Genomic DNA, 20,336 nt, shown 5'->3' with positions numbered 1-20,336 from the left:
CAGGTGACCTAACATATTCAATGATTATACACACCATTAAAACCAGTGACAGGTGAATCGAAAAGCATTGGGTATATTTGTGACAATAGTACCTGTCAAGTGGTGGGATATGATATATTGGATATGATGGAAGCAAAAAAAAATAGGAAAGTATAAAGATCTAAGCAACTGATGTAAAAAATGTAAAAAATTGTGCAGGGATGGCTTACGGAATAAAAAGAGTTCAAGGTGCTGGCTTGGTTTCCAGATTCCCTTTGGGCCCGTTCACACTACAGAATCGGCGAGGAGATTCCGCTCAGAACCCCCGCCCACGGACTCTGTGCCAAATCCCACCTGCTATGTCTTTCAATCGGAGACCCTGCGCGCCTCGGCTCTCCACGCCTTTCCCTTCAAATAATTGACATGTCAATTCTTTGAATGGAGAGGCGCGGAAATCGAAGGCGCGCAAGACCTCCCATTGAAAGACATAGCAGGCAGGATTAGGCGGGGATTTAGAGTGGAATCTCTCGGCCGATTCCATAGTGTGAACAGGCCCTTAGACCTGATTGAGCATCTGTGGGATGTGCTGGAAAAACAAGTCTGATCCATAGAGGCCTCACCTCACAACTTGAATTCAGGAATTTGCACATAATGACCTGGTGCCAGGACACCAAGGACACTTTAAGAGTAGAGATTAGCGCAACCCATACATGCGCGAGTCTGGTTGTTCGGAATTTGAACACCGGTGGATGAAGAAGTTGGATGAAGCCCTAAGGAGTTCAGAAAAACATGGATAGAGACATAGGGCTTAGGCTGTATCCATGTTTTTCCGGATTCCCTAGGGCTACATTTAGTATTCAAATGCCGAACGATCAAACTTGAGTTGCGCTCATCTTTATTTAAGAGGTCTTGAGGAGTCAATACCTCCACAGCTCAGAAATGTTTTATTAGCTCAAGAGGGGCTCATACAATACAAGGCTCTTCTATAGTATGGTTTTAATTTAATGACCGTTCAGTATACTATATAATGATTAAATATACAATATACAAATCCGATCTTTTTTCTCATTGAAGATGTGACATTTTGATACATACTCACAAAGTGCAATGCCTTCTAGTGTTTGTCTTTTTTCTTGGACATAGTAGTCAATGAAAATAATAAGACTTGTCAGTGATTTAATGACAAAAATAATCTGTTTAAGGGAAAACAAGAGGAGCTTTCACTTTACCTAAGGGAGCGCGAAACATCTCCCTGTATGAGTCCAGAGAGTCTAAAAATGTTGTTGGTAAGTGACATCTCAGATCCTACGTGATGTGAGATGATGACTGGAGGCACCAGCGTGTCTTAGCAAGCATCGCTTCGAAAGAGACAGAATGTTCCTGTTTCTTATGTTTTTTGAGATTCTTGAAACCATTGGAAAATCCAATCTAATTCAGTGGATTAACGACATCAAAATAATAATCTTTACGCTCTACGACATAAAAAAAAGAACATTTTGTCTATCCTTGTTGTTTTTTTCAACACGCACAAGAGAAACAACAAACCCCCTCAAACGAAAATTTAATTTTTTACTTTCCCTCAGCGACTAATCTTATTTTCTCCTTTTGTAGCTTGTTACAGGATCCGTTCTATATGGCTTTTAGATAATGTACCGCTATGCTAACCTTCGCTTTTATCTTCTTTTTTTTTTCTTTTGCTGGATCACAACACATGTATAGGCTACCTTAAGATGTTTGACATCCCTCCTGGTGCTAGACATGTGTTTATCCAAGAAGACGAGGCTTCCCCTCATGTTCTTGGTAAGTGTTTCATCCTGGGATTGAGCCAAATCCCATAAACAGAAGCAAAAAAAAAAGGAAAAGACTCAAGGAGAGAATTTGTTCTTTGTCATACTGTATGTTTATTGGAATTGGCCCAAAATAAAATGTTATCCCATATACACAGAATAGTGGATATCTAGCTGATTGTAGGGGCAACTGCTGGGACCCCTTTCTAATACGAGAACCGAGGTCCCATGAGTGGATGGAGTGGTAGCACATGCTTGGCCAACGCTCCATTGATTGTATATGGGATTTACACGTTTACCACAGTTCAGCACTCACCTATATTTAATGTTGCATAGACAGTGAATGGAGCAGTTACCAGTCTTGTGCACTGGTGCTCAAATCAGTAATGGAAGAAGGAGCCTCTATTCTTGAGATTGGTGGGGGGTCTCATCTGATCTAACTAGTTATGCCCTATACATAGGATAAGGAATAACCTTAAGACTATGAACATATTAAAGGAGAAGTCCAGTGAAAATGTTTATTAAACTTTTGTATTGCCCCCCAAAAGTTATACAAATTACCAATATACACTTATTACGGGAAATACTTATAAAGTGCTTTTTTTCCTGCTCTTACTACTGCATCACGGCCGTTGAGATACCTTGTGTAAACATAGCCTAACCATGATACCTGGACTACCTTTAGGAACCTGTATCGCAAAGTATATCCACTTACACTGCTGGTTTCAATACAGTTTACATTTAAAATCTCCTTGAGTCTTATTTCCAATGCAAAGTGTATTTTTATTCATTGGCATAGACACAATATTCAGTTTAGATGCTGCAATGGTGATTATTATTACAGTCATTGCTTTAAACTCTCAGCTTATTGCCATTGTTATGTTTTATGTAGTGCAGACTGCAAATTACATCTGAAACCCTGACATTGTTCTATTGTGTTTTGGTTTATATTGGATGTTGAAAACTTATAAAGAATTGTACAATACCTCCAGATGGACAAGGAATCATTATGTTAGAATATTTAAGGGGTCCCGTTAATTACTGTAAACTTTTTGAATATTGCATTTTGTCAATTAGTAACCTCAATGTCATACATATCTATGTCTAATTAGATGTTCTGTGATGCATTTTAGACTGGGGCTACTTGGGAAATTGGGGTGCATGGGGTCGCATTGCGGCTCACTATGGGAAGTGATCACTAAACCCTGTAGACTAAGCAGACAAACAGTACGATGCAGTGAATCCTGGTCACTCACAATGCCATGTGTACAGTGGCATGCAAACGTTTGGGCACCCCTGGTTAAAATTCCTGTTACCGTTAAAGGGAATCTGTATAGACCTAAAAATGTCCTGAAACATTCAGTAGTGTTCGGTAGTTTTCCTTGGTCCTTAACAGCAGGCCTCGACATTTAATAATGGCTTGATAATTATTATTATTAAAATAATAATAATAATATTTTTATAATAATACAATCAGTAATATTAACAATAATTTTACAATCCTAATTATTTTCAGCACTATCATAATAATTATAATTATTATTATTATTATTATTATTATTATTATTATTATAAACATAAACTTATTTATTGATTTGAATAGTGTAAAGATATCTATTCAGGTCAGTGTTTAAAGGGGTTGTCCAGAGAAAATCCTTTTCTTTCAAATCAATCGGTGTCAGAAAGTTATATAAAGTTGTAATTTACTTCCCATACCCATACTTATCAGTAGCTGTATGTCCTGCGAGAAATGTTGTTTTCTTTTCAGTCTGACAGAGTACTCCCTGCTGACATCTCTGGCCGAGACAGAAACTGTGCAGAGCAGCAGCAAATCCCCATAGAAAACCTCTACTGCTTTGGAGAGTTCCTGTCTCGGACAGAGATGGCAGCAGAGAGCACAGTGTCAGACTGGAGAGAAAACACCACTTCCTGTAGGACATACAGCAGCTGATAAGTATGGGAAGACTGGAGTTTTTAAACTGAAGTAAATTACAAATCTATATAACTTTTTGACACCAGTTGATTTCAAAGAAAAAGATTTTCGCTGGACGACCCCTTTAAGGGCACTCAGCACTTCTTATTTTGGAGCTCATTTTAGTCTTGGCCAACTTTATAGGGTTTGAATCAGTAAAGTCTAAATGTCAGTGCTTCCTGGGCTATTGCACAAATACACTTTTTATAATTAATTCGTGGTCGTGGTTTTGTGGTTTCTGCCTTCACAGAAAATATTATCTATTTATTATTGCATCCTACTTTATCCCATTTACTTAGAATGGGTTGTGATGAAGCGATAAAGAAAAAAAAACCTGCTGCATGTATTAGGGAGATGTGTATCTATAAACAGACACTATGGGTATGTGCACACTGAGCAATTCTCGAGGAATTGTCGCTGAAAGATTTCTGCTTGAAATTCCTTGACTTCAGCTCTGGCAGAATTTTAGCAGAACTTTAGCAGAATTCAAGTGGAATTCAAGCAGAATGCAAGCGGAATTTAAGCCCCCCATTGACTTCTATAGGATTCCTCTAGCAGAATCCGCCCAAAGAATTGACATGTCAATTTTTTGGGCAGAAAGCGGATTAGCGGCAGAAATTTCTGCTGTGAAATTCTGCAGTGTGAACAACAGAGTGGAAATCCCATTGAACACAATGGGACATTGCTCTGTACATATTTTATGGGAGAAATTTCAAGCCTGAAATAAGAGTGGATTCCTCACCTAATTCCTCACCTTTTCCTCAGTGTGCACATACCCCTATTCTGTTCTGGCAGAATAGAAGCAGAATTTAAGCAGAATTTGAGTGAAATCCGAGCGGAAATCCAGTGGAATGCAAGCGGATTTCAAGCAGAATTTCAATCAGAATTCAAGCCCCCTTGACTTCTAAAGGATTCCTCTAGCGGAATCCGCCCAAAGAATTGACATGTCTATTCTTTGGGCAGAAAGCATATTCCGTGCAAATTCCGGATGTAAATTTCCTCTGTGTGCATGGGCAGTCAGAAATCCCATTTTTCTCTATGGAAAGGAGCAATGTTGGGTGGAATTCTGCAAGAATTGCTCAGTGTGCACATACCCCAAAACAGTAGTGGAACAAGAACAGGGGTTAAACATTGCAAAGCTTACATTCCAAGAGGGAATGGTATTTCATTGCAACCAGAATATAACATACAGCAGACAGGGCGACTAGCTCAGAACATTGCTCACATAGTTTTGAATATATTATTGTGTATTAAAGTGAGCCGAGAATAGTGTTATAAGCATGTCATTGGTTTCTATACACATTTTTGACATATTGATAACTCTGGGCCATAGTGTGGTCCTAGCAAAATATATAGAAGTACAGAATATAGAAACAACCCAGGTGATGAAAGACAATGACTCAGTTCTAATGCCATGTAAAAGTTTCCTAAGGCTTTCTGCTATAGTGTTTCTGAGGCATCTGAGGACACTTACGTGAGTGCCAGCTTACTGTGACTGCAACTTTCTTTACCAGAGAAATGGCAGCCAAGGTACAGCTTGTTAACATGACCAACAGTTACTGATCTATTAAAGGATATGAAAGGACTTTGCTGCCCCACAGAGGCCAAAGGAAGTATTGCCGCAAGAATTAGGAGCTAGCTGAACATACAAATTTCTCCTAAAGGAGAAAAGTCAAAATAATAATATAGAATCTATGTTAGTGCAGGCTAAGCTTACAAAAAAGAAAAAAAAACAACAAACTAATTTGTATTATTATTAGGGGTTGTCCGTGCTTACAAAAACATCCTTCCTTCCCTAGATAACAGTGTAGTTCAATTAAATTAAACACTGTAATACCACACACAACCTGAAAACAGGTGTGGTGCAGTGTTTTTGATAGAAACTATTACTTTTTTGTAATACTGGTTAACCTCTTTCAGACTAGCACTTTGTATGGCAATCTTAAAGGGGACCTATCACCATGAAAATGCTATCTACACTATCAGCATAATGTTATAGAGCAGAAGGAGCTGAGCAGAATTATATATATCTTTACGGGAAAAGATTCAGTAGAACTTCAGTAAATCTCAGATCTTTCCATTCTAAAGAGTCCAGTGAATGAGTGACAACCAAGAATTATCAGGATTTTATTCAAGTTAAAAGTTGAATAAATTTTTTTTTTCATAAAGATATATATCAGTCTGCTCAGCTCTTTCTGCTCTATAACATGATGGCAATAGATTAGATAACATTATTTTGGTGACAGGTTCCCTTTAAGTGAAAGTGATTTGTAGTGATTTGTATTTGAAGTTCAATTGTATAAAGATACACAGTCCTCTTTATCCTCTTCATACATTTGATGCATCTGTGACTCTCCTTGTGCCATATACTGTAGGAGCTGCCTAGATGTCAGCTTCTTCACATGGGTTTCTGGTGTAAATTGTAGTAAAAGTTCCAGGTTCTGTCCATTAGCCGGGTCACTGGGGCCCTGCAGCGCAGGTCTGGTAGAATATTGTAACTAATATTTCATTAAACACATTGAATATATGCTTTCTTTTGTAAGCTATTAAAAACCAGGCAACCGGACATTACATTCTGAATGGAAAAGGCGAAGAAGCCAGGTCTCGATCCTTCATAGACCTTGGTGTTGAATGGGAATACATAATCGAAGATGACATTGAAACCGTGCACACTGATGGGCCATTGCATGATCCTATTGTGGTGCTGGTGAGTAGAAGTAACTTCCTTTTTATTGGGACTACCCCCCCAATTATTATATTTATATGCATGGACTGAGACAAAGGCTATTGTTAATGGTGTGTAATTTTTGTAATTTTTTTTATTCTTTAAATTAAAAGGGTACTCCGGAAAACATTTTCTTTCTTTCGAATGAACTGGGGTTAGAAAGTTAGATTTGTAATTTACTTCTAATTAAAAAATTTAAGTCTTCCAGTACTTATCAGCTGCTGTGTGTCCTGCAGGAAGTGGTGTATTCTATCCACTCTGACACAATGCCCTCTGCTGCCGCCTATGTCTGCGACAGGGACCGTCAACATCAGTAGCCAATTTAAAAAAAACCCTTTCCTACTCTAATCAGTTCCAGTCACTGACAGGGGTGACAGCAGAGAGCACTGTGTCAGACTGGAAAGAATACACCACTTCCTGCAGGACATACAGTAGCTTATGAGTACTGGAAAAAAATGTTAAATTACAAATCTTTTTAACTTTCCGACACAAGTTGAAAGAAAATAAAATGCCGGAGTAGTCCTTTAAAGGGGTATTCCTTTCAAACAAAACTTTTGATATGTTGCTGCCCATGGTGAGACTAACAAATAATTCCATACTTGTTATCATCTTTTCAGTCTCTTCCCCCCAGTTCTGAGCTGCTCCTTTCTGCTGAAGACACAAAAATCTGTGTATGAGCTTCTCTCCGTCTCCCCTCCTTCCTCCTCCCTTCTGAGATGGCTGATGTAAACAAGTCCCTGACAGGCTTTATCTGCAACATTCTAGCTTCTTTTTAATGCTGGGGGGTTATTCTGAAGTCAAGATGCTAATGAACTCACTGTGATCAACCTTCCCCGCATTACAAAGAAGCTACAATGTTGCAGATAAAGCCAGGCAGGGACTTGTTTACATCAGCTGTCTCAGAAGGGAGGGGAGGGGGAGGGGAAGACGAAGAGAAAAGCTCACCCACAGATTTTTGTGTCTTCAGCAGAAAGCAGCAGCTGAGAACTGGGGGAAGGAGACTCAATAGATAATAACAAGTATGGAAGGAATTGTTAGTCTTACCATGGACAGCAACATATCAGAAGTTATGTTTGGGTGGAATACCCCTTTAATGTCAGTTTTGATGTCTGATTTGCTTGGGTTTCATTGCAGATTTTAAACTTTAGGTTAAAATATGCAAAAAATCCACCTTGCCGCAGATTTTTCTGCGGAAATGGGGGATGGGGAGAAGCATAAATGTGCTGGTAAGTTCCCTTTAAACATTTATTGACTGCCTGTGTGTTCTCTACAAGACAAATGTAAAGAGATGAAAGTAATAAACTGGCTCTTGGAGTTCATTAACGGTAAGAGACACATAAAAATGTCTGCAGTACTGAAGAAACATAAGTCATGGAAAATGTTTTTTGGCTGACAGAAACTTTTGGAAGCTGAGTTGTTTAGCGCATCTCTAGCAAAATAGGCCAATCCCCTTGTTCTGTCAGTACACAGTATTTCATGGCGGCCTGTATGATAGTGTTATGTTTTCTATAGGTTATACCTCAAGAGAATGACACCAAATCCAGCCTGACCTATAAATACATCATTCATGAAGATTCTTTACCTTCAATAAACAATAACAACGTTCTGCAGGAAGAACTGGATACCTATGAGTGGGCTTTAAAAAGCTGGTCTCAGTGCTCCAAACCCTGTGGCGGAGGTGAGTGCTGGATGAAAGGCTATCATTTACATGGGCATCCCAACGGAGTTCTAATGTGTCTTGCACAAACCTATTACATGCTTTCGTTCTAATTTTTGCATATTTCGTTTCGTAAAAATATACAAATATTAGAATAAAAAATCTAATTTGATTTTCACTGGAGATATAAGTGATTGAAGTTATTGAAGGTGTACTTTTACCACCTTTACCCGAGCAACGTGAGAAGCATTAGAAGCTACATAGTAACATAGTTAATAAGGTTGAAAGTTCAAAATAAGGTCAATTTACACAAGACCCCCCTGACTACCTGTCTTGGTTCTGTAACCCACCCATTCCCTTAATGACCTGGGTTGAGTTGCTCATTAGGGGTCTCAGACTTAGGGCCCTGTTCCACGGAATGATTATCGTTCATAAACTCGCTCCAACGACCGCTCGTTAACGATAATTGCTTTGTGGAATTAGAAATCTTTCAGACGCTCGTAAAAAGGTTTTAAAAAAATAGGTGTGTGGTATGGTCATGATCACCCCGGCGAACGTTTTAGACCATGTAACGACCGCAAAATAGTCGTTACATTACAGATATCGATCACGTTCACACGGGTGTTATGTGTTATCTTTCGCTAAAAAAAATCCTTAACGAGCAGTCGTTGGAGCGAGTTTATGAATGATAATTGTTCCGTGGAATAGGGCCTTTATAGAACCACCTAGCTTCTTTCTGCAAAATAATCTCATCCAGGTTTTCTCCTCTAGAAGAGGGTATGATCTTCTCCATCCCACCTAACGGAATAGTTTGTTGCACATTGTGGAAACTGCATTATCTGCACAAACAGCAATGAGAACACGTTGCATCAGAACTTTACACTGCACGCTATGGAGCGAGTGGCCGGATCCGCTCGCTCCACAGTGTGCACTGACATGGGTTTCTGCGGCTGCTATTCACTAAATAGCGGCTGCAGAAAACTGACATGTCGGTTCTTGAGGCGTATGCTCTGTGTATATGCTCCGGCCGGGATCCCATAGACGGCTATGTAACGTATATTTCCATAAAACGAAAATATATTTTGTGTGAACATAGCCCTATAGAGTATTATGTTTTTGGCATGATTGAGGTGACATCTTAAAGGGGTTATTCAGTGCTATAAAAACATGGCCACTTTTGCCGCACTCTTGTCTCCAGTTTAGGCGTGGTTTGCAATTAAACTCAGTTTAATTCAATGGAACTGAGTTTCAAACCCCACCCAATCTGGAGACAAGAGTGGTGCAAAAGTGGCCATGTTTTTGTAGTGCTGGATAACCCCTTTAATCATGTGCCATTATCTTTAGGGTGCCAATCAAAGGATGTACGCTCACTTTAATCCGTCACGTGACGAGCACAACCCCATTGTAAGTGTTGTAGAAGATATGCTGGTGGGGTGCCCGTTCCTGTCAACACGTGTTAGGGCGCTTATTCTAGTGTGGTGTCGCTATCACAGTGCTTCATGGGTGCAGAATGGACTATGGGAACCGCCATACCAGGAGTAGTGCCCATTCTTTTCCTTCAATATCCATGGTATTGCTGTGGTAGTTTGTCATAGTTTTGGTTATTGCTACATAAAATGCTCATAACTACTCCATGGAAATATATTATTGGCTTCAGTTTATACAGAGCCACACAATGGCAGTATTACAAATCTATGGGTGTTTGCTGTACATACAGATGTTTCCAATTCCTTATGGATTTTGTTTTGTCTGTGATTCTAGTACAGCTATATTCTCCCATGGAATACTATATCTGTACTTACAGCACTCATGGAGATCATGTGGCTCTGAATAAGGAAGCTGTGCAGCCTCTTAGCCCTTGTCAGACTCTGTACACATGGTTCTGGTTCAGACACATAACTGCTCTTTGCAGGACACTTACAGGATCACTGTTCGTTCTAAACTTAGCAATGCTCCAAAGCTGACTTTGGCCTAGTTTTTGGGATCACTGCATTAAAACGGAAAGATCTGTAAAAAAAAAAAAAGAGGGAAATTCCACTAAACTTTATCATATTATACTCACTATGTTGTAGGAAATCTGGCTATGTTCAAAAAGATAACAATTATTTTATGCTTTACCACTTTCAGGTTTCCAATACACAAAATACGGCTGTCGAAGGAAAAGTGATAACAAAATGGTACACCGCAGCTTCTGTGAAGCTAACAAGAAGCCCAAGCCTATCAGGCGAATGTGCAACTTACAGGAGTGTACACAGCCAGTGTGAGTGATCAGAAATAATAATAGGTCTACTGAATAGATTGTGTTTCTTTGGCCATGTTCACAAGGCGTATGAGACCGGTCATTCCGTGACCCGGGCGGGTCACGGAGCGGCCGGTCTCTGAAAAGATCATCCCGGCTGGTACTGCAGTAACCGGCCGGATGATCTTTCATGCCGCAGAATTCTGATGCGGGCGCATCCGTGCGCGCCCGCATCAGAACACTCCACAGCACTTAATGAAGCGTACGGCTGCAGCAGCTCGCTCCATAGTGTGCACTGACATGGGTTTCTGCGGCCGCTATTCACTGAATAGCTGCCGCAGAAAACTGACATGACATTCTTTGCTGCGCCGCGAGGGATCCCGGCCGTAATGTATACTATGTGTATACGCTCCGGCCCGGGATCCCATAGACAGCAAGCCAACGTATTTTTTCATATTAACCATGGCCGTTGTTGCAATCTGCAACAATAGCCGTAGAAATACGAAAAAATTAGAGATGAGCGAACCAGGTTCGGGTTGGAGTCCATCCGAACCCAAACGTTCGGCATTTGATTAGCGGGGGCTGCTGAACTTGGATAAAGCTCTAAGGTTGTCTGGAAAACATAGATACAGCCAATGACTATATCCATGATTTCCACATAGTCTTAGGGCTTTATCCAACTTCAGCAGCCACTGCTAATCAAATGCCGAAAGTTCGGGTTCGGATGGACTCGAGCATGCTCCAGGTTCGCTCATCTCTAGAAAAAATACGTTGTGTGAACATAGCCTAATCGTGTTTGCATGAAGTATGATGTGTATACTGTAAAGTATACCACACACTGTATATACATCTAAGCATTAAAGAGGCACTGTCTCGAAAAGAAAAAAAAAGAAATCAACAGGGGATGTGATTTAAGGGTGCGTTCACACCTACAGGATCTGCAGCAGATCTGCAGCAGATTTGATGCTGTGTTCAGTTATTTAAATGAAATCTGCTGCAGAAAATCAGCTGCAGATCCTGTAGGTGTGAACGCACCATTAAGCAGTTTTCAAATATACTTGCTCATTTATTTTTTAAGTTTTCTATTTTTAAATCAGCATTATATATGGCCACTAGGTGTGTGCCTTCACTGCGCATGTGTACAGCTGCTGTGCATCCACAATCTGTAGCAGAGAATCCTGGGGTGCTTGCATTGTATGGTCAGCTCTCCTGTCACAGAGCACCAAAACCTCTGTTACCACACAGTGAAATTATAGTGACTGAATTGTTACATAACACAGAGCAATGTCTCCTGGTAAGCTGCAGAGCTGATAACATAATTAGCAAAATTTAATAATATAATTAATCTAAGTTATTTGCCCTGACTTGATATACGACCTGCATGATGAACAGGGGTCTTTCCTTGTGTGACTGCACAAAGGACTGGGACTTCCTGTGTTTGGTCTCTTATTTTGAACAAAGAAAAGACCAAAAATCAGCAAACAGAATGGACCACAGTTTGGCCATATATATGACATTGATTTAAACATATAAAACTAATAACTAATAATAAATAAAAAATAAAGTGAGTATATTGCACAACTGCTTGCGATCACAGAAAAAAAGATTGGTACGACAGCAACTCGTCAAATAGCTTTCAGGTCATAAGTACAATGTCGTCCATCAAAGTGAATTAAATCAGCAAGTGATAGAGCAACTGCAGAGCGTTTGCTAACCCTGGGAGAGGACGGGGGGGGGGGGGGGGGGAGGCAGTCATAGGCTGATAGTCGTCCTTTAGATGATTATGTCTTTTATAAGGCTAGGAAATAATTCACCTGCATCCCCTTATGTATCCACTTACATAACCCCTTACCGTCCTTTAGCTGGGTGGCAGATGAATGGGAGCACTGCACGAAAAGCTGTGGAAGTTCCGGGTATCAGATCCGAGTAGTACGATGCATTCAGCCTCTCCACGATGGGACGAACCGATCTGTGCACAGCAAATATTGTACTGGAGAACGGCCGGAAAGCAGAAGATCATGCAACAGAACTCCCTGCCCAGCACAGTGGAAGACAGGAGCCTGGTCTGAGGTCAGTGTCAGCATCATGTGACATATAGATCAAGATTACATTGAAATTTAGAGAAACTATCCATAATGTTTTACAAGTAAAAACTGGTACGATGCAGCTGATTTTGACATCCTAAAGTCTCCGATATTAGAACATCTTTTGTATTACTGATATTACCTTTGTGCTCTTATTTCCAATGCAGTGTTCTGTGTCGTGTGGTGAGGGTATAGAGGTCAGACAAGTCCTGTGTCGTGTGGGTGACCAGTGTGAGGGAGAAAAACCCGAATCTATAAGGGAATGCAAGCTGACCCCATGCAACGGTATGTGCAGCTTCTAACGAAATATCATTTCATCTTTCAGGAACAAAGTTATTTATTGCAAAGGTCTAACAAGATGAAATATATAGATTCTATCTGGTTTACTTCACTAATTTAATATTCTCCCTAATTTACTAAGCTTAAAGAAATATATAGTATTGTACCAGTGGGTATGGGGATCCTCATACAGATTACAACAAAACAGTGGACAAGAGAATGCAGGAGATGGATTCTGTAGAAACTTGTAGAGCTGGAAGTCTCCCACGATATCATAGCGTCAAGGTCCAAGCTTTATTATACCATTTGTTACACAAAATGCAACCTTTCGACCGTCAAAGGTCTTTTTTGACCTTTGACTGTCGAAATGTCGCATTTCTTGTACCGGATGTTATAATAAAGCTTGGACCTTGATGATATCTTGGATGCTGTGGGAGTCTTCCAGCTCTACAAGTTGCTCCTGTGTCCACACTGGTATTGTGGACTGGTGTCACCTGTCACTGTACTCCTGTCTGTTATCTATATACTGGTGTCACCTGTTACTGTACTCCTGTCTGTGTTATCTGTATACTGGTGTCACCTCTCACTATACTCCTGTTTGTGTTATCTGTATACTGGTGTCACCTGTTACTGTACTCCTGTCTGTGTTATCTATATACTGGTGTCACCTGTCACTGTACTCCTGTCTGTGTTAATTATATACTGGTGTCACCTGTCACTGTACTCCTGTCTGTGTTATCTATATACTGGTGTCACCTGTCACTGTACTCCTGTCTGTGTTATCTATATACTGGTGTCACCTGTCACTATACTCCTGTCTGTGTTATCTATATACTGGTGTCACCTGTCACTGTACTCCTGTCTGTGTTATCTATATACTGGTGTCACCTGTCACTGTACTCCTGTCTGTGTTATCTATATACTGGTGTCACCTGTCACTGTACTCCTGTCTGTGTTATCTATATACCGGTGTCACCTGTTACTGTACTCCTGTCTGTGTTATCTATATACTGGTGTCACCTGTCACTGTACTCCTGTCTGTGTTATCTATATACTGGTGTCACCTGTCACTGTACTCCTGTCTGTGTTATCTATATACTGGTGTCACCTGTCACTATACTCCTGTCTGTGTTATCTATATACTGGTGTCACCTGTCACTGTACTCCTGTCTGTGTTATCTATATACTGGTGTCACCTGTCACTGTACTCCTGTCTGTGTAATCTATATACTGGTGTCACCTGTCACTGTACTCCTGTCTGTGTTATCTATATACCGGTGTCACCTGTTACTGTACTCCTGTCTGTGTTATCTATATACTGGTGTGATCTGTCACTGAACTCCTGTCTGTGTTGAAGAACACTTTTGTGAAATAATTTGTACAAAACAGTCTCAGCTAATGGCGGCTATACACCTTAGGGTATTATTACACGGAACGATAATCGCCAGAATCGGCCCGATTCTGTAATAAATACAACAATCAGGCGATGACAACAATCATCAGCTAATCGTTGATATAGGTTTGAACCTATAATTGTCGGGTGCTGTCCGCGCATCGCTACATGTAATAGCGGTGCGCGGCTGGCGACTGACAATATACATTACCTATCCATGGTCCAAGGCTCCTCCTGCGCTCTGCTTCTCCACAGGTCCCGCACGCTCCAGCTTCAGAGCTGACAGGCCGCTCAGCCAATCACAGGCCAGGACCGCCGCGGCCAGTGATTGGCTGAGCGGCCTATCAGCTGAGATAGGACGGTCTGAAGCTGGAGCGCGCGGGACCCGGGGAGAAGACCGCAAGAGGAGCCCTGCAGCCTGGACAGGTAATGTATAAAGTAAAAGCAAGGGCTGCAAGGACATTGGTATCAATGTCCCTGCAGCCCTTGTTAAACGATAATCAGGCCGTGTAATAGGCCAAGTAAACGAGGGCCGATCTAGCAGATCGGCGCTCGTTTAGAGTTATTATTGGGCCTTCATCGGCCCATGTAATACGACCCTCAGACTTAGAGAACACAGGAACGTTCCAGGTGAGTTACATGACTGACGGCCAGACAATCGTTCGGCCATTAGTTATTGAAGGTGTGTGGGGGCCTTTGGTTGTAAACTTAGTGGCCAGAATTGGAACTGCAAGAATTCAGGAATCTTTTTAAATTTAGATGGTAACATGGAAAATTAAATCACCAAAAATTATTAGCATCTTGTAATTCTGCTATTCATGGAAATTTTCATGGGAATTTTCTAATATAATTAGTGATTACTACATGCATGCTAATGGAAATACCCCATTGATTTGTACTACTGTATATAAATATCACGGCTACATTATGAACGGTGATGTGTAGTATGTATGGTGCTGATGTTTTTCATTTGACTTTAGCTTCTAACTTTCACACATATTATACTGGAGCCGTATCTCCTTTCTGTATCATAAGTAAACTCTAGATGGCAGTGAAGTCCCATGTTGTCTTGTACTTGTTGCAGATCATATCAAAATCATTGTCATGTAGGAAGAAAAAATTATATGGTATTGACCATAGTGATATGATTCACTAGATAGGACTCTATCTAAATTACAGACTAATGGAATGTATAGAAATTAGGGGTTGAAAAAGTCACAAATTTGGGAGACCAATGAGTATGTGAGTATATCATTGTTATGTATACAGGAAGGAGCACGGGAGTGTTATTTTGTGTTTTAGCACTTACGGATGCTATCTGTATTTCCAGTTGTTTACTGTAATGTGTCCAGCTGAGAGGCTTCCTAAGTGTGCAGGCTTTTCATATTCTTTTCAGCAAACCTTAAAGTGTTTCTTTGCAATACTGAAAGGCATGACAATTTCTTATATCCAGTTTTCAGTTAAATTATCTTCTACAAAAATTGTCAGAGTTAAAGGAGAAGTACGGTTATTTCTAAAAGCCCGCAGCCGGCAGGTGCAGGGATGAAATTGATAACATGTAACAACTTACCTCTCCCCGTGCCCGCGGTAAGCGATGGGGTCGGTCGCAGGACCCTGGTGAACTGAGACTGGTGAACTGATCTTTCAGCCAGTCAGTAACTGGGGCGGGACACCGCTCTAGTCGCTGATTGGCTAAGCGACCAGTCTATCAGACAGGACATCGTCATCACAATTCGGGGGAAAGACTTCCGGCAGGTCCTGCTGCTCACCGCAGACCCGGGGAGAGTTAAGTCTTTACTTGTAATCAATTTCCCCCCTCCCTCTGCCGACTGCCAGATTTTAAAAAACGCTGGACTTTTCCTTTAGGGTGCGTTCACACGTACAGGATCCGCAGCAGATATGATGATCTGGGCCATCAAATCTGCTGTGGATCTGTTGCGGATCTGCTACGGATTCAAATTTGCAGCATCAAATTTGCTACAGATCTTTTGCGGATCCTGTACGGGTGAACACACCCTTAAAGGGGTTATCCAGCGCTACAAAAACATGGCCACTTTTTCCCCTTGTTGTCTCCAGTTCAGGTGCAGTTTGCAATTAAGCTCCATTTACTTCAATGGAACTGACTTTCAAAACCCCACCCAAACTGGAGACAACAGTAGGGGGAAAGTGGGCATGTTTTTGTAGCGCTGGATGAACCATTTAATGTTTATGTGTAAACACAGTGCACACTTGTACTTTAACCCCTTTTACAACAGTCATTATTGAACCTAATTCTGATCTTTATCCCTTTCTATGACTGGTGTTGACTGGAGAAGTTGGATGCAGCCATAGGGAGCCCTGGAAAACATGGATACACCCTATGGCCTATGGCTGTATTCCCAGGCTCCTTAGGGCTGCGTCCAACTTCTTCAGCTATCAGTATTCAAATGCCAAGTTATCCGACTCAAGACCCACTCATCTCTTATAGCAATTCATACTATTATATGACAAAGAACAGAGATGCAAGGGTGCACAATACATCATATAAAAATCTGGTGTTATAGAGGTGTTCAAACGAATAGTTAAGCTTCTATATTCAAACAGTGATCACAGTTGTGAATGTGAATTTATGCATATGCACTGTATACATTTGTCATGATATATTGTGTGTCCTTGCTCTTCTGGTTTTACTACTGTAAGGCTTTGTTCACACTACGTTTTTGCAATCCTTTTTTTCATCATTTTTTTGCGAAAAACGGATGCGTGTGTGCATCCGTTTTTCCATTGAATTCCATTATAAAAAGAAAACGGATCATTTTTTTTTTTTACGTACACAAAAAGGTAGTCGACCTCATATTTGTGTCCGTTAAAAAAAACGTATCCGTTTTGACCCATTTCTTTTATAATGGCATTCAATAGAAAAACAAATGCACACACGCATCCGTTTTTTCCATCCGTTTTTAACAAAAAATCGATGTAAAAAACAAATTGCAAAAACGTAGTGTGAACCCAGCCTAAGTCTAATCATAAGAATTGCTATAAATCCTGTGCACCTTTGCTGTATTAATAGAATGAATTACTATTGTAAACTGAATCTTTGTCCGTATACTATGCCACTTGGTGGCAGTGTTACACTATTACTTATATAAGACTGTGACATCTGTTTTTACTTTTGATCATGTGTCCAATATCTGCCCATTGCAATGCCGTATACTGTAGTCCATGTCAATATCCCTTTCATATAATCAGTTTTTATAAATTATGTTTGTCGGTAAGGATACATTTTATTCCTCCTTTCTGGTTATGATCAGTCAGGCGGATTTGGTCGAATAACTTTCAGGGCTAATTTAAATTATTCGCTGCCTAAACTGATTATATATATAGTATAAGGCCATGTTCACACAACATATGTGTTGTAGAAATCACGTCCATTGTTGCAATTTGCCCATAGCAACCAATATGTTAATTTTTAATAGAGCTCAATAAGACGTTAAGTCTGGGCTGTGATTGGTTGCTATAGGAAAAGCCAATTTGTTTTTCACAGTTTTAATTTATTCCCCTTAGTATGTAGAGATGTAGCCTGTGTTAACGTTATCATATATCATATAGGCGGGCACTTATCAAGACATAAGGCCCCATCCTCACGCCCCACACCAGATTTAGTGAGAGAAATGTATGCTTTTTTACCACAACTTTGCACAATTCATGAACACCATGCTGGTGCTGCCATACTTACAGTGGGGTAGGGGGGCCCAGGCTTGGTGAACAGCCCGGGGCCTATGGTAAAGTTAATCCGCACCTGCTCATCACTACTACGTTGTAGTGGGTCCAGCTGTCAGAAGTTGTCTCATTATATTCCTAACCCATCAGTGCAGGAGAATTCTGAATATGTGTCCAAATTGGATAAGCTGATCGTAGGGTATCCTGCTGTTGAGACTAGAGATGAGCGAATCGCCCATCTAAACGAAGCAAAGCACTGTGTTTAATCGGCAAGTAGATTATGAGCCGCCTGCCTTTCAGCTCTGTTCCGCTCCCTGCCGCTTCCCCCCCGGGTTTCGGGAAAAGCAGGATCAGTCCTGGAAAACTGGGAGAGGTTTCCCAAGACTGGATCCAGCTTTCCCTGCACCCAGGGAGGATAGGCAGGGACCGGAACAAAGCTGAAAGGCAGTAGGCTGATAAGTCACTTGCCGATCAAACAAAGCGCTTTGCCTCGTTTAGATGGGCAATTCGCTTATCTCTAGTTGAGACCCTCAACAATCAGCTGTAATCTATGAGTAAACCACGCAGGAAGGCAGAAATGCTTCAATCTCCCTATAGTGCCACCACAGTCCTAGATTCTCTTTTAGTGACACTTTATTCTGGCTACTAGATAAGAGTCCTGAACTACTAACCTCCCCCCCTAACTTATTTCACTAAGGGATTTCAATAGGGGTTTTAAAAAATAGGGTTTCTAAACCAGACTAACCTTTAGTCTAGATAGTATTCCAACTTACTAGGCAAACCTGTCTTTTCCCTTCATTTAGAGTCTGTGTGTTCTCTGTACAGTGTTTGTGTTGTTTTTAATTGGATCGAACGCCAGCAAGAGAATCTAAGAAAATCCCCCCAACCTTCTTTATTGCTCTGTTAATATTCAATAACATTTTGCAAAAAGAAAAGTAAAGACTTTCAGATTACAAATACAACCATGTAAACAAGCCAAAATTTTTAATGTGTTCAATATATTATTGACCCATTGTTATTTTCTTGACTTTTAGATGAACCATGTCTAGGAGACAAGTCTATATTCTGTCAGATGGAAGTTCTTGCGCGGTACTGCTCGATACCTGGATACAACAAACTTTGCTGTGAATCCTGCAGCAAACGCAGCACTCAGTCGCCTCCATTCCTTACCGAAGCGGCTGAAACTGAAGATGAACTCACTTATGATCCCAGCTTATCAAGGGGTGGAATGATGCCAACATCTTTAGCACCCGGTCTCGAGGAGGCCGATCCTGAAACAAAAAGTATTTTGAGCATTCTTTCCTCCATTGAAAATAATGCAGATCTTGGGATTGTGTCTTCTCAAGAAAATAAACCAAAGGCGTCACATTCCACCTCGAGAAGATCCCACCTTGCAGCAAGCAAATCTGTTAAACTTCTGGCAGTGCCGCCACCCCCAACAACGCACAGTAGCAATATGCATGTACATAAATCTCACCCAGTGGCAGCCTCGCCAGTGGCAGCTACTAACATCCACTCACCTGGTAATCATTTTGCAGCGAGAAGCTCAAGGAAAATTGAAAGGCCTATTGACAGGAGACGTTCTTTGCAGCCCTCCTCAATAGAAAGATGAAGTTAAGTATTAATGGACTGAAACAAAAAAAGGACACATTAGTGAATTCTGCTTTATAAAACAAGTGCAAAGTGCTGGTTCACTTCTTCACTCATTTATTTTTCCGACCATTCTTTGCTTTCCGTTTAACTTGAAGTTACTGAAGAAAAACACCAAAGATTCCCATCCAAGAGGAGATATGCCGGTCATTGTGTACTTTGTTCAGTGGCCCCATAACCAGTTTTTGTACATTAATTTTTGTGTTCTTTTTCCGTTAAAAAAAAAAAATACAAAAAATAACAGAGACAATTTTTCCCACCATCACCGATGTTATCCAGATATAACAAACACAAATACGGTCTAGGTGTTCCTATGTTGTAATGTCAGTATTATTTTTCATTGATGTGTTTTATCTACGTTATGTTTACCGATTCTCTGTTGTTTTTTTGGGTGCTAATACTTGCCTGTCAATACAAACTGCCTTATTACATTCCATTAGTCATATCTCGAATTAGCAGTTTCCTGCTCCAGTGGTTGTATATGACTTGCTGACCTGACGGCTAGCATTGCCCATCCTCTCGATGGGCCGTGCAGATCCTAATAGAGAAGTTTGATATACTTGCAAGGCACAGCATGTCTTTTAAAACCACTTTGCTTATTACACTACATTTTATCTAAAAAAAACTTTAAGTTTTTTTATAGTATACTGGAGTGAAAAGGGATAGAACGGAAAAAAAAGAAGACACTCTCATTAGCAAAGTAAAGTTAGTAGAAACAAATTTCCTGAGTGGGAAGAACATGATGTTCCTATGATAACAGATGGTATACCATTTGTGTGGTATCAGTAGAAGATAGAGTAACTAACATTGACCATCCTCTCTAATAAGGGGACATTATGATACGTAGCCACCACTAATGGGATGACAAGACT

At 40.6% G+C, this 20,336-nt stretch overlaps 1 protein-coding gene across 2 annotated transcripts in view; it reads left to right on the top strand.

Moving 5' to 3' along the window:
- ADAMTS3 (ADAM metallopeptidase with thrombospondin type 1 motif 3) overlaps nt 1-19,719 on the top strand; it is a 140,312-nt gene extending 120,593 nt beyond the window's left edge. For both annotated transcript variants that reach the window (XM_069978297.1, XM_069978296.1), the window contains 7 exons: nt 1,699-1,779; nt 6,282-6,445; nt 7,976-8,141; nt 10,248-10,380; nt 12,222-12,429; nt 12,611-12,728; nt 18,849-19,719. In XM_069978297.1, coding sequence (XP_069834398.1) covers nt 1,699-1,779; nt 6,282-6,445; nt 7,976-8,141; nt 10,248-10,380; nt 12,222-12,429; nt 12,611-12,728; nt 18,849-19,426 — 1,448 coding nt within the window. In that variant the 3' untranslated portion in view covers nt 19,427-19,719. The remainder of the gene's footprint in view (nt 1-1,698; nt 1,780-6,281; nt 6,446-7,975; nt 8,142-10,247; nt 10,381-12,221; nt 12,430-12,610; nt 12,729-18,848) is intronic.
- Nucleotides 19,720-20,336: the final 617 nt, after the last annotated feature.

This window comes from Dendropsophus ebraccatus, chromosome 7 (assembly GCF_027789765.1).
Source record: "Dendropsophus ebraccatus isolate aDenEbr1 chromosome 7, aDenEbr1.pat, whole genome shotgun sequence".
Taxonomy (NCBI): Eukaryota; Metazoa; Chordata; class Amphibia; order Anura; family Hylidae; genus Dendropsophus; species Dendropsophus ebraccatus.
The sequence above is the reverse complement of the archived record's forward strand: the minus strand, read 5'-3'. Positions and strand labels throughout refer to the sequence as shown.